The 13,438-nt window shown below is 44.5% G+C and overlaps 1 protein-coding gene across 6 annotated transcripts in view; it reads left to right on the top strand.

The window, feature by feature from the left end:
• ARHGEF7 (Rho guanine nucleotide exchange factor 7) overlaps positions 1-13,438 on the top strand; it is a 110,805-nt gene that overhangs the window by 28,366 nt on the left and 69,001 nt on the right. For 4 of the 6 annotated variants that reach the window (XM_068678402.1, XM_068678386.1, XM_068678419.1 and 1 more), the window contains one exon: positions 10,859-10,943. In XM_068678402.1, the coding sequence (XP_068534503.1) occupies positions 10,859-10,943 (85 nt within the window). Of the gene's footprint in view, positions 1-8,700; positions 8,797-10,858; positions 10,944-13,438 lie in introns of all 6 variants that reach the window. The other 2 variants (XM_068678393.1, XM_068678377.1) reach the window with 1 other exon arrangement.

Here is a 13,438-nt window from a genome sequence, read left to right as displayed (position 1 = left end):
TGTGAGGGTCTGAGTGGGAGAGGTGGTGTTTTGGAAAGGATGTTGAAGTTAGAGCATCTGTAATAGGTAAGATGGCATGAGACTAGAAGATTGCTGGGCTGTGGAGATAAGAAAATTCAGGTGGAAAGGAGTAACTGAGATAGTGCTGAGGCTGTCTGCTCACTGTAATGCCTTTAGCTCTCCTTGCCAGCTGGGGTCCCCAGCCCCTCAGCCAGTGAGTCAGAGCCATACAATCCTTGCAGCAGCTAATTTTTTGGGAAGGTTTTCTCGATTCCCTTCAGCTCGTGCCCCCAGGCATTACTGTGAATAAGCGGAATCGCTGTGGATTTGTTTTTTGTTGTTTGTGATCTGCTAGAGGCGATCATTTATTAATGTTGGAAAAATTCGTAAAAACTTCACACAGTCTATAGAGTTCAGAAGTTTTTTTAGAGGAACATTACTGAACATCAGCACGATGTTGGAAGATTGGGTTGGGGGAGGTTGTAGCCAAGTCTTCCCTGTTGGAAAATAGCTGAACTGTGACATTTCCCACTGCCTCAAGTGAATCGTCTTCCCCTGCCAGACGAAATGTTTCCCTCCCACACATTAGCTTGGGTGCTAATCTGGCCCTGCGTTGGGCTGCTTTAGCTCCTGAAACTTAGAGCAATCTTCCCACTTCCCCAGTGAGCGTTCTTCCAGGTCAGCTGTTTGAGTAGGGCTGCTGGGAGAGTTTAATGAATCAATCCTGTGCTAAATGAGCATGAGGCAATGTGGAAACACTGGTTTGGGAGACGGGAAGAAGAGCAATTCCCTGCCTTAAGCCTTGCCCTGATGAGAGGGCTTGCACGCCTGCACAGGAATGGTTCACCTGGCCCCGGGGTGTCTGCTCCACCCCTCCCAGGGATGACCCAGCTGCTGCTGGATGGCCCCAAGCTGCATTTTGCTGCAGCAAATCGGCTTCTGCTTTTTTCCCTGCTCCTTGCCCAAGGATGCTGAGCTCTCCCGCTGCTGCTGAGGCAGCCAGACCAGCCCTGCAGTGGCGACTTCCTCAGAAGGAGGTGAGGCTTGTCCCTGAACAACACCCTGTGCCTGCTCTCCCAAAGCCTGTTCTGTAAGTGCTGGTTGACATTATTGTGGGTGTCTGGAAGAGAGGGGGCAATCCCTGGACTTCTTGCTAGCAGCATTTGTGCTTGCTGAAATCAGAGGTGTAAGCAGAGAATGGAAAAGGAAAAAACATCTTCAGAGGAGCTGCAGCTCAGAGCGCACACACAGCTCTCAGCGGATTTTACCATGGCAGTGTTACAAAGGGCTTCGCTCAGAGCCAAAGTCAGGAGCCTTGAATTCTCATTTTTGGGGGCTGCTCTGCTTCTGCTCGATGCTTTGGGGTTGCTGTTTTCCTTTTGGCGATCATAAATGAAAGCTTCAACGGGCTGCATAGAAATTCAGCAAGCCTTTGTTCTTTATTTTGGCACTTCCCACAGTATATTCAGGAAGCAATCGAGATTTCTGATAAATCCTCTCTGAGCAGAAGGGGATAGCGTTCCCTTGTTGTTTGTTGTTCTTCTTGAATTTCTAAGTCACCTTGCCTTTCCCTTCCCACTTCTTTGTGTGCGTGCTCTGATCACGGTGAGTCAAATCCTGCCCCGTGCCAGAAACCTCAAAAAACCAATTCCCCTTCAGCCTGCTACCTCCAGCTGCTAGCACACAACTGTACGAGCATTTTCCTGTTTCTTAAGTTATACTTTTCCTTTTAATAGAGGTGGTGTGTGCACCACGAGGCGAGCCACTTCTGCATGCTGCTAAGCAGTAGGCCACACGCGGTGCTTGTTTAAGGTCAGTGGGGCTCTTCTTGTCTTGTGCCTCATCTCTAGCCTCTCCTCCATTGATCCTGAAGCTGCGCATCATCTGACACTGAATGCATTTGCTCCAGATGACACGTGAGCATGTGATGGCCTTGGAGCTGTGGGCAGAGCACGTGGTGCTGCAGTGAAGCAGCCAGCGGGCTATTTTAAGAGGCTGGGCGATAACCTCATGGTGTACAAGAGCTCTTGCAGCGAGATGAGTCCCTTGGAACCACCCCCAGCTCCTGCTCCCTGCCACGCTCTGGGTGTGTCTGTGGGTGCTGATGTTTGGAGTCTCAGCAATCTCACTGTGCACCCGTGGTGCTGGGGTTTGGTGGCAGTGCCTTAAACTGGTATCTAGCTACTGTTAGCCCTGTTCTGCAAATGGAGAGCTGGATTACATGTGAAACAGGTAACGCTGCCTGTTTGGGACCCAGAGAAAATGCTTTTCCTTTTTGTCACCCCTTTTCAAATTCTTCATGGTGTAATTTCAGGTTTTTGCTTTACCACATAGCCCTTTCCTTGCTTCCTTGTTTTAGAAGGTAAATCTAAAATCCAAATATTCCAAGATAGGCCATCTCACTTCCTAGCCTCTCAAGTCTAATTACAATTTTCCTGAATGTACCAACTCCTTCAGTACTTGGTTGATTTTTGAGCCTTAAAAAAACACTGCTGAATTCAGGCATTGGCACACAGCAGTTTGTAAAACCTAGCCCAGAGATTGACTTGAATGTTTATGTTTATGTTCTATTTCAGAACCTACTTAAAGGTGTGAGTTTTCTCTGTTCTTCAGGCCAAATGGACAGTCTGTTTCTGTAGTCTTAAGCAACTTTCACTTGTTGCTGTCAAGTCATTTTGGTTTTGGCAGGGATTAGTTTGGGGTCAGCCTTCGTCTTCATTACTTTGATACTTTCAGTTAGCGTGAGGTGTTTGTCCAGCGTGTGTGTGAAGAGCCATTTCTTGCATTATTCTTTAAAGCTTTTTCCTAACTTGTTTTGTTCTAACTTATTAAAAAAAAATTCCAATAAATTGTAGATGCATGAAAATGCATGCAGCCGTGATGTGGGGGTTACTCACTAGCATTGGATTCATCTACTTTCCTATATTTCAAGTTGGGACAGAGTTTGCAGCTTCCATTAGGGTGACTTTTCTTGCGAGTACGGCATTTCTCTGTAAGTCATGGACAGGAAGGTGCAGAGCTGCCTCTGTCTGCTGCAGGTCATGATGGGCTTCCTCTAAACCCTGACTCAGGAATGCTTGTGTGTTCTGCTGCTCCTTCTTGGGGGTGTTGGATTGGGCTGGTGGAAAGGTAGGTGCCCAACAAGGATCTGAAACAGCAGAAGCCTTGGGAGGAAGGATGAGCTTCCCCAAACCGCGATCTACGTAATGTGACATCAAAGAAGTGCAGCCGCTCTGGCAACCAGCCACTCCAGCAACTTGCATCCATTGACATCTAACAAGGATCACAGGGTCACAGACGTGACCAGTCGGTATTGGTGTAGGCACCCCATGAATTTAGAAGTCCAAAATGTGCTGCTTCATTTCTTGTGTGCAATTGCAAGTTATCTACAAACCAGATCAAACTGTGTGTCTCATACAAAGGCCTAAAAACTCAACTGTCTTGGCCAGTTTTGTCCTGCTGCATTGACCTTTATAAGCTATTCACTCTCAGAATCGAAAGAGCAACCCTCGGGTAGATGTTGGCATTGTTCTCAGAAAAAGCAGGGACTCGAAACTGCCTTCCTCTTCTGCAGCCTATTTATATTGAAAGTCTCCTGGTAGTTCTCTGTGGTTTGTTTGCTTTGGTTTGTAAAATTTGGGCTGGCCTTTTTGTGAGTTGTGGCTCTGTATCCAATCCCATTTGTAGACTAGAAGTTTTGGCTTCTAGTCCGCTCACAGCCTTCAGGGCTGCGTGCATTTCTCATCTGTGCTGTCTATAAGAAGCCTTATGAGAGCAGGAGCTTTTTTCTTTAGTAAAAGGTAGCTGATATGTTACAACTTGCTGTAATATCTGCTGATAGAGACTTCAGAAATGTTTGTTTTTCCATTATAGGGCCAGATGACATTGGTTTTCAAGAAGAAAAATACTTTGACGCTCCTGAGAAACTTCTCACTGGTGCCTTGAGGAGCGGTTCTGGGAGTGCAGTGGCTTTGGCCTCTGGAGCATTGTAGAGCTCAGGTAGAAGGGTAGAAGCCATCAGTGAAGTGAGGAAATTAATGTAAATGTGGGCTGACTGAGAACCTGCTCTTGGCCATCAGAAAGTATCGTTGTTGTTCTGTACAGGCAGCTTTCATCTAAGCGGGTCGTCACCAGGCTCAAGTTCTTCACTTGGCTTCAATTCTAGTTTTTGTTCCACGTTCCTTCAAATATCTTTAGTTTTTCTGTTTTTAGAAATTGGACCACTGGGACAAGGATAAGGTAGAATATTTGGTTCTTATTTTTGGAAAGAAAGGCTTCTTACAGTTCAGTAGCACAGCCTTTACCTTTCTTGTGTGGTTCTCCCCAGGTTGTATGACTCTTTAACCACGTCAGATGTGTTGGTGGCCTGCGATGACCTGTTCACTTCCTAGCCAGACAGTCATTTTTTATCACGGAGTGCTCACCAGCATGCTGCAGGAAGAAGGACTGAACGATGACTTAGTCATTAGGCAGTCTTCCTCTTGTGCAAGCAGGGATGAAGCTGGATAACAGAGTTCCCCATGCGTTTTGGCCTAGATATCCCCAGCTGGGTTTCCTGATTTAGGAAAGTAGTTTACACGGTTCTTGCTTATATATGTGTCAGAAAGAAAGGTGAGCCTTATGGGGCTGGATCTTCCTCAGGAAATGTTTCTTCTTCCCTGGTTGAGATTCCTCTCTGCATGAACACTAGGAGGTGCTTATGCAATTGCTTTGTTCCAGCTGAACAAGTCAGTGTAAGCTGCTGTGTTGGAAATCACCGAGAAATCTCAGCTTCGGTGTCCTGATCAAATTTCATGTTTGGTAACTTCATTTCATCAGCTTTTATTTTTGCCCGGAGTTCGAAGAACGTGAATTTTAAGCCCTTAGTGCTCAATCACTTACTAATATGTCACTAAATGTCTTTTTTTTTTTTTTTCTTCTAGTGGCAAGTGAGTTTATCATGTCTGGTATTATCTGTCAGACTGAAAACCTACAAAGCAATTTTAAAGCAAGTTAGGATGAAAATGTGATAGGTGTAGTTCTTGTTGTACAAGTAGAAATTTGGAACAAACTTTTTTTTTCTTGAATAAAAATACAAATGCAGGTGTTGCAAACACTTTTCTCTCTCTGTAATTGCATATTGTTTTGCTGCTATTAAAAGCCTGTAGCTCAAAATACAAAACTCTGAAACTTTCTTGCTAAAGAAAGCCCTTCCAGAATTCATCTGAGGATGCTAACTTGCTGTGTCACATTCTAAAAACAACTTTAGAAAGCCCCTCCAATTGTACAACCCCTTTCCAGAAAGGAGCCTGGTATCTCTATGTGGATGTTTTTCCACGTTATTTTTCTGGGGTTCATGACAAGTAAGTCGTGTGTTTAACTTTAGGAAAGCTTAGGTGGTGACTTTGAAGCAATGGCAAAAATGTTGTTTGAAGTGAATGCTCTCTCTGCATTAGTGCTTTGATGCAGCTGGCTTTGAGGGGGAAAAATCTTGGAGATGAAAGGCTTTAGTACATCTTTGGGCACTCTACTGATGTTTTTTTAACCTTTGTCCTCTTCAAATTTGTGTTGTAGATGTGTATTGGGATTCAGGTATGTGCACACATGCACACACTGCAAACTTCCATATATGCTTTGAATTTGGGTTGTGCCTGCTTTAGTACATAATGTGTTAGGTCTTTAAAGTACTATTCATTATTGAAATCGGAGCTTTTTAGGTGTTCTTAATATAATTAGGTTTCTGTTTTTGAGGAAGAGTTTTTTATGAGCAATGAACTTAATTCCAGATCTGAGTCTTTATATATTCTTTGTATGTATACACCAAAGAGTTTTAATTTCCCTTCCAAACTGTTCCCAGGTCACACACATCCTGCACTGCAGATCTGTTTTCCCAGTTATTTGTCTTGTTCTAAAAATTAAAAGCAATGTATTATTTTTTGAGCTTTCCCTTGTGCTGTGCATTATGATTTGGGAAACAGCGTGCTTCGTACCAATTTCCAGAACACTTGTAATCATCTCCTCTCCTCCCCCATCCCCTTTCCTTCCTCCCTGTTGTCATAGCTCCCCGCTTTTCTTATCTTTCCTCTTGCTGCCGCAGCTTTCAGATGATAATTCCCTACTCGGAGCCAGCTGCTGCAGAAGAGCTGAATGAGACCCAGCACACTCACAGCTGACCCGATGCTGGAAGGAACAAAGACATCAGTCCGTGCTTTGCCTGTGGGCTTACTGATGGCATCTCTTCCCCAGCCTGGCCGTGTTAGGCGTGATCACAGGAAGGTGCAAGGGGAACGGCACTCTTGGCTGCCCCTTGCCAGCTGCTGTAGGGGCAGAAATACACAGGGCGAGTGGGGTGGAGGACCAGGAGGTTCCTAATATTTGCGAGGAAGGTCACCATTTTGTAACAGAGCTGTTGTTTTTTTCCTGCCCCTCGTTTCTTGTCTCTCCCATGGCCAAAAGCTCCGCAGCCTGCCCGCCAGGACCAGGTGGGATGACGCATTCCCTGTGGTCATGCTGGCCGCTGCCAGACTCGGCAGGTGACGCCGCGAGACCCTGCTCATTTCCTCTCGTTTCCGCTGGCTGAGCGAGCCAACGTGCTTGTCATCTTTCCCACAAGGGGCCCTAGGCCACCAGGCTGAGCTGGAAAGCCTCTGGCTGTTTTTGTGCGCTCAGCCCCGGGGCTGCAGCTTGTTGTGGGGCTGGCTGGCGAGGCGAGCAGGGCAGCCTAATCTGTGCCGCGCAGATACCTGGGCTCTTCACGGGGCAGCTCCTCAGCTGCTGTGATTCCCAGTGCAGGGCTTTAAAGGAAGCTGCCATCTATTTCTGTCAGGTGCTCAAGATGCTAATACCTGCTTGGAATACGGTACGTGTGGTTATTTGAGGCACCACTCTAGGAATAAAATGTTTATTTAAAAAAATCTTCCCATTTTTCTATTAACCAGTATGTGAACTTTCCTTACCATGACTGCTAGATACAGCCTTGCTGGTGCTGTGATGGTTTAAGGGTTCCACCCATCTTCAATCTGCTGGTGTACCTAGGTGATGAAAAAGTGCCTGCCCGGCAGCTTGTCTCAACCACCCCCCAGTTTTTCCTGTCCCCAGCTTCTCATTGGAGACATGGTATTTTGAAAATATTTCCACCGTGACCAGCTTCTGACTTTGTGGGCTAAAAGGGAAGAAGCACGGTATGATAAAGGATGCCTGAGGACTTGGAAGTGGCGAGTTTGAAGAAAAATGAGTGCTTGCTGCAGGCTTTTGGCATGCCTGAGTTTGCTCTCATCAGATACATTCTTGACCTTATTTTCTTTACCTGTTCTTTCACATGTTCCTCTGTTAATGTTTTGATCACTTCAGAAGGCGCTGCTTGTTGCAGGGATGTGAAGGACGGGTATTTATTGGTTTTAATTCATCATTATTAGCTCGTAACCACCTTCTGAGCAGATTTCCACCCCCAGAGGGTGAGCAGTTCAAGTGCCGTAGGCTGACCTGAGTGTATTGCCGTGGATTGTTAATGTGCTGGAGTTTAAACGGGCACAGGCAGGAGTCAGCTGTGCTCTGAAATGAGAGGATGGGTCTGGTAGCTGCAGATCATGACGGGGATGAAATGCATCTCCGAGGTGTTTTAGTGTGGTGGTGAAGAAACATCAAAAATGGAAAAATCAATATAGCTCATATGTAATGAATCTTAAAACTGTCTAATTAATAGCTTTTAACGCAATTACAAGTGAGGAATTGCCTTCAAATGTGCATCTTCCTGTAGGTATTTGCTGCCACTGATATGTGACCACGTTTAACGTTTCATGCATCACCCAGAAGAGGTCAGGACATTCTTGCCAACACAGTTTGCCTCCTGCTGAAGTCCTTGGGGCAGAAAACACAGGTGTAGTTACGGGGAGCCAGGCTTGTACAATGAGAAGTGGGGTATGGAGGGGGAAGGCAGCTTCTGAGGGTTGTGGTCTGGTCTGCTTGTGGAGTGCAGTCCGTGCCTGGGATATTGGCCTGCTGGTGTCATCCAGCAATGCTGAGCAGAGGAGTTCCCAAATGACACTCTCAGGTCCAGCTGGGATGTTTTAAAGGGTCAGCTCTCCCAGCAGACCTCTTGTAGGTGCCAGAATGAAGGCAACAAACCACATACCAGTCTGACTTCTGCTGAAAACCCAGAATGAAATCTATTTTCTCTATCAATTCCACTTAAGCTCTTCTGAAAATATCTTGAGATGATTTTACTCAGTTGGAGAGGTTTTGGATGCCTTGTGAAACCAGCAAATCTGCCCTAAAATAGAAGGAGGATGTTTGTTGTTGTGGGCGTTTTGTCTTTTTTTGGACACAAGATATTTATAATCAAGGATTTGGACTCTGTTTTGATGCGCAGCAGCCTCACAAGTTCAGAGCACCTGCAGTTTTTCCATCCTCCTTTATCTCTCCATCAGTTTATCCTTGAGCATTTGTTACAGCACTACAAAGCCCCTCTGGAGGGTGTCCTGGCCCCCTTCCTTTTATTAAAAGCTATTAATGGCATCCTGGCCGGGACGGTGCTGCGGGTGGCTTCCTGTCACGCTGGCCCTGCCCGGCCCCGCGGGGAAGCAGACGGTTCTCGCATCCTCTCATTGTGCTGCTGTTTCCTGCGAGGAGGCAGCGGGCTGGGCGCATGCCCTGAATCCAGGTCTTTTTATGGCCCCCAGCGTGTCGGAGAGCCCGCTCACGTCCTTCTCGGGTCCCTCCTAGCCCAGCTCAGCAGGAAGCCAGGCGCGCCCGCGTCCTGTTGTGCTTTGGTTAGCCTGCCTGGGAGAGCGCTCCGCTGAGTCCGAGTTCAGAATGAAGGTGAGCTTAAATCTATCTAGGATAACTATTATCAGTGTTGGTAGCGGTAAGATTTAAGCTAGAGTTTATAATATTATCTTAAATAGTCCTTTTTGGTAGTTCTCTCCCTGCTTTTTGGTGCCTTTCTGACCAATTCTGGAGTCTGCACAAGCGCTCGGCTCCCATATGTCCTTTTTTTAGGATCAGAGCTGCTATTTTGTGATTCTGTTCATTCTTTCAGTTTGCTAGTTTAAGAACTGCCACAGTAAGCATATAACTAGTAATGAAAACTATAAACTTCTGTTGCTTTCTTCTTCCATAGGAGCTTTCTTTGTTCCAATTAGATCAGTTTAACCACTTCTCAGCAGTCTGATTTCCCATTTAAGTTAGGTGTCTAAGTTCTGCTGTCACTTAGGCTATTTACTTATCGTGCTTGTGTGCGTTTTAAAATAATTGCCTGTGTTTCTGGAAAAGAATTGACACCTATGGGTGGTGAGGCCCTGGCACAGGCTGCCCAGAGAAGCTGTGGCTGCCCCATCCCTGGAGGTGCTCAAGGCCAGGCTGGATGGGGCTTTGGGCAACCTGGGCTGGTGGGAGGTGTCCCTGCCCATGGTAGGGGGTGGAACTGGGTGATCTTTAAGGTTTCTTCCAACCCTTCTGTGATTGTGAGAGTCTGTTACAGAGCCCACATCAAGGCAATTCCCTCGTCCCTTGACTTACTCCTTACAGCTTCAAATAAATATGAATACTCCTGAAATTATCTATAGCCTAGTGAAACTTGATGAAATAATTAGGACTTATTTTATGCAAGCAATAGCAGCTTGGTGCACGAGTAGTTTGAATGCTCTGGGAAACTTTTCCTCCTCCCCTTACTGAATAATTCTGCCACTTAAATGTTCCTTAAATCTGCTCTGCTGTTGTTAGCAGATAACACAACTGGTCGCAACTGGCCTGTCAGTCCCTTTAGGTGGCTACTTTAGATAAATTCCATGAAAATTTTCCCTGCTTTGTTTTAACTAAGCTCCCCTTCTCGTTGCAGCCTTCCTGTGGCTCCATCCCCAGAGAGAGGGGCTTTTCCTGTCCTGCCCCTGCCGGCTGCCTTCCGCACTACAGGCATCCCGTGGTGGTGCCTGCGGGCTGGGTCTTGCCAGGAAAATAACCCACTTCTTGTTGACTCTTTTTTTTTTAGATAAAAGCTGTGACGCTGCAGGAAACTGAATCTTTCTGTTTCTTAAATCAGCTGGAACAACTGTAATAGCAGCCTTTTGCTGTCCTCTTTTAATCTTGCACAAGGGAATACTGCGACTCCTTTCAACCTGTGCAGAATCTGCTGCGAGAGCAATTTTCTTGAGATGGTGGATGTTTCCATTACCTCAGGCAAATATTATGGGTCTCTTCTCTTTTTTTTTTCCTTCCCCCCAAAAATCCAGATGTTCAATGTCATCACCCAGTGCTTGAAAGCTACTGGTGTGTTTTCTAAGAGATAGTTTGAGGTTTGGATTTGCTTCCTATAGTTAACAATTAAATCAAGTGAAATAACCTCACCTTTTACTCCTCCCCTTCCCAAACATCATTCTTCATCTAACCTATCCAGCAACGTAAGATTCATTAACTCTTAAGAAATGCAGTATTCTTCTGCCTTGTAGAATAAAGAGATGGCAAGTATGTTGTGATATTTATAAAAGCATTGTATGAACAATCAGGTAGGATGGCTGTGAGCTACTTACAGAAAAAGAAGAACGTGCTGAGAGTAATGCAGTGCTTTGAATGCTACCAGGTAACTCGGTTGGCCAAAATGTCTGAGGAAAGGTGCTCTCTTGTAATGATAGCATTTTATTCAGCTTTCCTGTAGTTTAAATGACACTTTCTTTTTATTTTTTTTATCAAATGTGGTTGTTTCTGTGTTTTTCTTTCTATTTAAAAAACAAGTTTTAAAACTGAAAAAAGGGGGGAAACCCTCTGCATTTTAACTGATCCATGACAGCCACTGGACGAATGATCACCTTAATCATCATGATGATGATAGATGTGCTCAGTTTAAAGGCTTGTTTTTAGGACTTAATGTATGCTCTTTTCTTTTCAGACTTTTGATGCAAATGATCTGTATCAGGGACAGAACTTCAGCAAAGTTCTCAGCTCTCTAGTTGCATTAAACAAGGTAACTGCAGGTAAGTACGGTTCACTCTTTACTTTGCTCTCCAACTGGTGTTCAACTTGCATCAGTGTACATTTCTGCCTGTCCCTATACTTCAGATAAAAAGCTCTGCAGCATTTTAGAAGAGTTTCTCTATTGCACTCTAAGACTTTAGCTGCAGCCTGTCTGGGTTCTCCAGTTTCTTCTTCAGAAGAAAGTTTTGCTGTGGGCCGAAGACTGAACATTTTAGCTAGCAGTAGTTCTTGGAAAAAGAACCTAATGTGTTGTTTCTTTTATAGTCCTCCTTTGGTCCATTAGAAAAGGGATTTATTTATTTTTTCCTGCATCAGAAAATACCCCTTAGGAGTGACTTCCCCAGTTGAATTCTTAGTTGTAGTGAATGGGCATGGAGCAGTACCATGGACTTCTTTGAAGCTGCTTAGGCCAATTGAAGATACTGCCTCTCATCTCAACTTCAAGTGGAAATGCAAATCGTTTCTCTACATCTTTAAAGCTGCTACAGCATGCTGAATCATTGCAGTCTTTAGGAGAGAGGGACGAGTGCGGCTGTTTGGTCCAGACATCAGTAGACTAATATCCACATCCCAAAGTCACAATTGCAGCTGGCCTTAGGGGGGACCCTGACTGATCCCTTTCATGGGGGGAGGGAGGTGTTGGTATGGAAACCAAGAATCAAAACCACATGCAAGCTAACTGTGTTGTTGCCTCATTCCTAGAAGCAAGCAGAGCTGCATAAATCTTCCTGACCAACTGTACTTCCAAACGATTTTAATTGGGGACTGTGTCAAAGGCATTTTAGACCCTACCTCCCTAGTCTAGTATTGGAAGATGACTTTTCAGATCTGAGTCTGCAGAAATGTCAGGTGTATGCAGATTCTTCTGAGATGAATCTTTTTGTGAAGGGAGGAGTGTGAGTAATGAGCCTGAAGCGTGATGAAAAGATGTTAAATATGTTCCCTCCCTCAGGTTCTTTGACTTTGGAGAGGATAGGATCAAGGTACCAGTTGCTTTTTCTAGACAGGTAAGGGGAAAAGAATTGGTGTAGGGAAATTGAAGACTGTGGAGAGGAAGAAAAGGTGTTACAAACACTGGAAATCATCGGATGGAAGTGTGAAAGATCTGTGAAAACTACAAAATTTTGTATTTCCCTAACATGCAAATCCTGTTGCCAGTCAAGATTCTTTGGTTTTTGGCAGCAGAGATGACTTTTTTTTTTTTTTCCCCTGACAATAATGCCATTAAGAAAATCATTTAACGTGTTTATTTGGTATTTGAATGGAAACTTTAGTGGATACATGGAGTCTGGAAGCCCTTAAAGTCTATCAAAGTGTCTAAATAATACTTGTAAATTATTATTACTACTTATTGGTAAAAATACTTGCAATTTGTGTGGTTTGTTTGTAATGTTTTTTTCTTTTCAGGTTGTACAGAGGCAGTTTATAATTCAAGCCTCAAAAGGTGCTCTTGTGGTGGCTTATTAGTTGTGCTGTTGTAAAACAGAAAACACTGGAAATCAGGCCATGCTTAAGCAGTTTTTACATAGAGCATTTTATGGTTGCCCAGAAGCTGGAACATGCCACAGTGAATAAACCTCATGCTCTTTTCCTGGGTGAACTGCCCCTAGGTTTAATGTTGGATTTGGTGGTGTGTCTATTCTCCTACTTGACTGCAGACAGGAACCATAACAAAATGGGCATGGAGATGTTTCAGGTTACTTTTAATCCTGAAGTTCTGTCAGTTCTTTCTCTTACTACTACAACTTGAAAGCTTTGGGGAGCACTGGAATTAACCATAATGGTATGATTTACAAATGAAGGCCATGATCTAGTCTCATTTCTCTCTAAGCATTTTATAAAAAAAAAAAAAAAAAAAATAAATGAAAAAGGGCTTTTGGAAAAAAGATGCCTTTTTTTTTTTGTATGGACTGTAATCAAATCAGCAGTGTTTATATTAATGCAGTGCCCTTCAAATGCTTTTAAGAAAGCCAGTTCAAAGTGTGAGGTTTTTTAAGACTTCAGTGTGTAATGATACTACCCATACGAAATATGCAAGTTAGGATGAATAGTTCTAATATCGCACCATTTGACTTGGGAGTTCATCACGTATTTCCTGAAGGATAATGATTTTTGGAGCATAATAATGACTCACTTAAGGATGCACGTGAGGAAGGTGTTTGCTGCAACCCTGCAGTGGCTGAGCATCCTTTGCCAACATTTTCCTTCTGTCCTCATTGCCCGTGTCACTCTCGCCCTTCCCCTGCACCTCAGCTGCTGTTGGATGCTGTGCTGAAGCTGGAAGGCTTCTTGTGGGTTAATCGAGTTGTCCCTTCGGATGTGCCACGGAGCAGCAGCTGTACTTTGTTCACCAGTCTCTTTATGGAGCTGAACCTGCGTGTGTCGCGTCTTTCACCCAAAATAACTAGGATTGCTTAACCATTGTTTGCCTTAATCTGAAAGCGACAGTAGGAGAATGTGTTTGTCTCTGTACCTCTGATCCAGGTCAAGTGAT

Source organism: Anas acuta, chromosome 1, assembly GCF_963932015.1.
Source record: "Anas acuta chromosome 1, bAnaAcu1.1, whole genome shotgun sequence".
Classification (NCBI taxonomy): domain Eukaryota; kingdom Metazoa; phylum Chordata; class Aves; order Anseriformes; family Anatidae; genus Anas; species Anas acuta.
The sequence above is the reverse complement of the archived record's forward strand: the minus strand, read 5'-3'. Positions and strand labels throughout refer to the sequence as shown.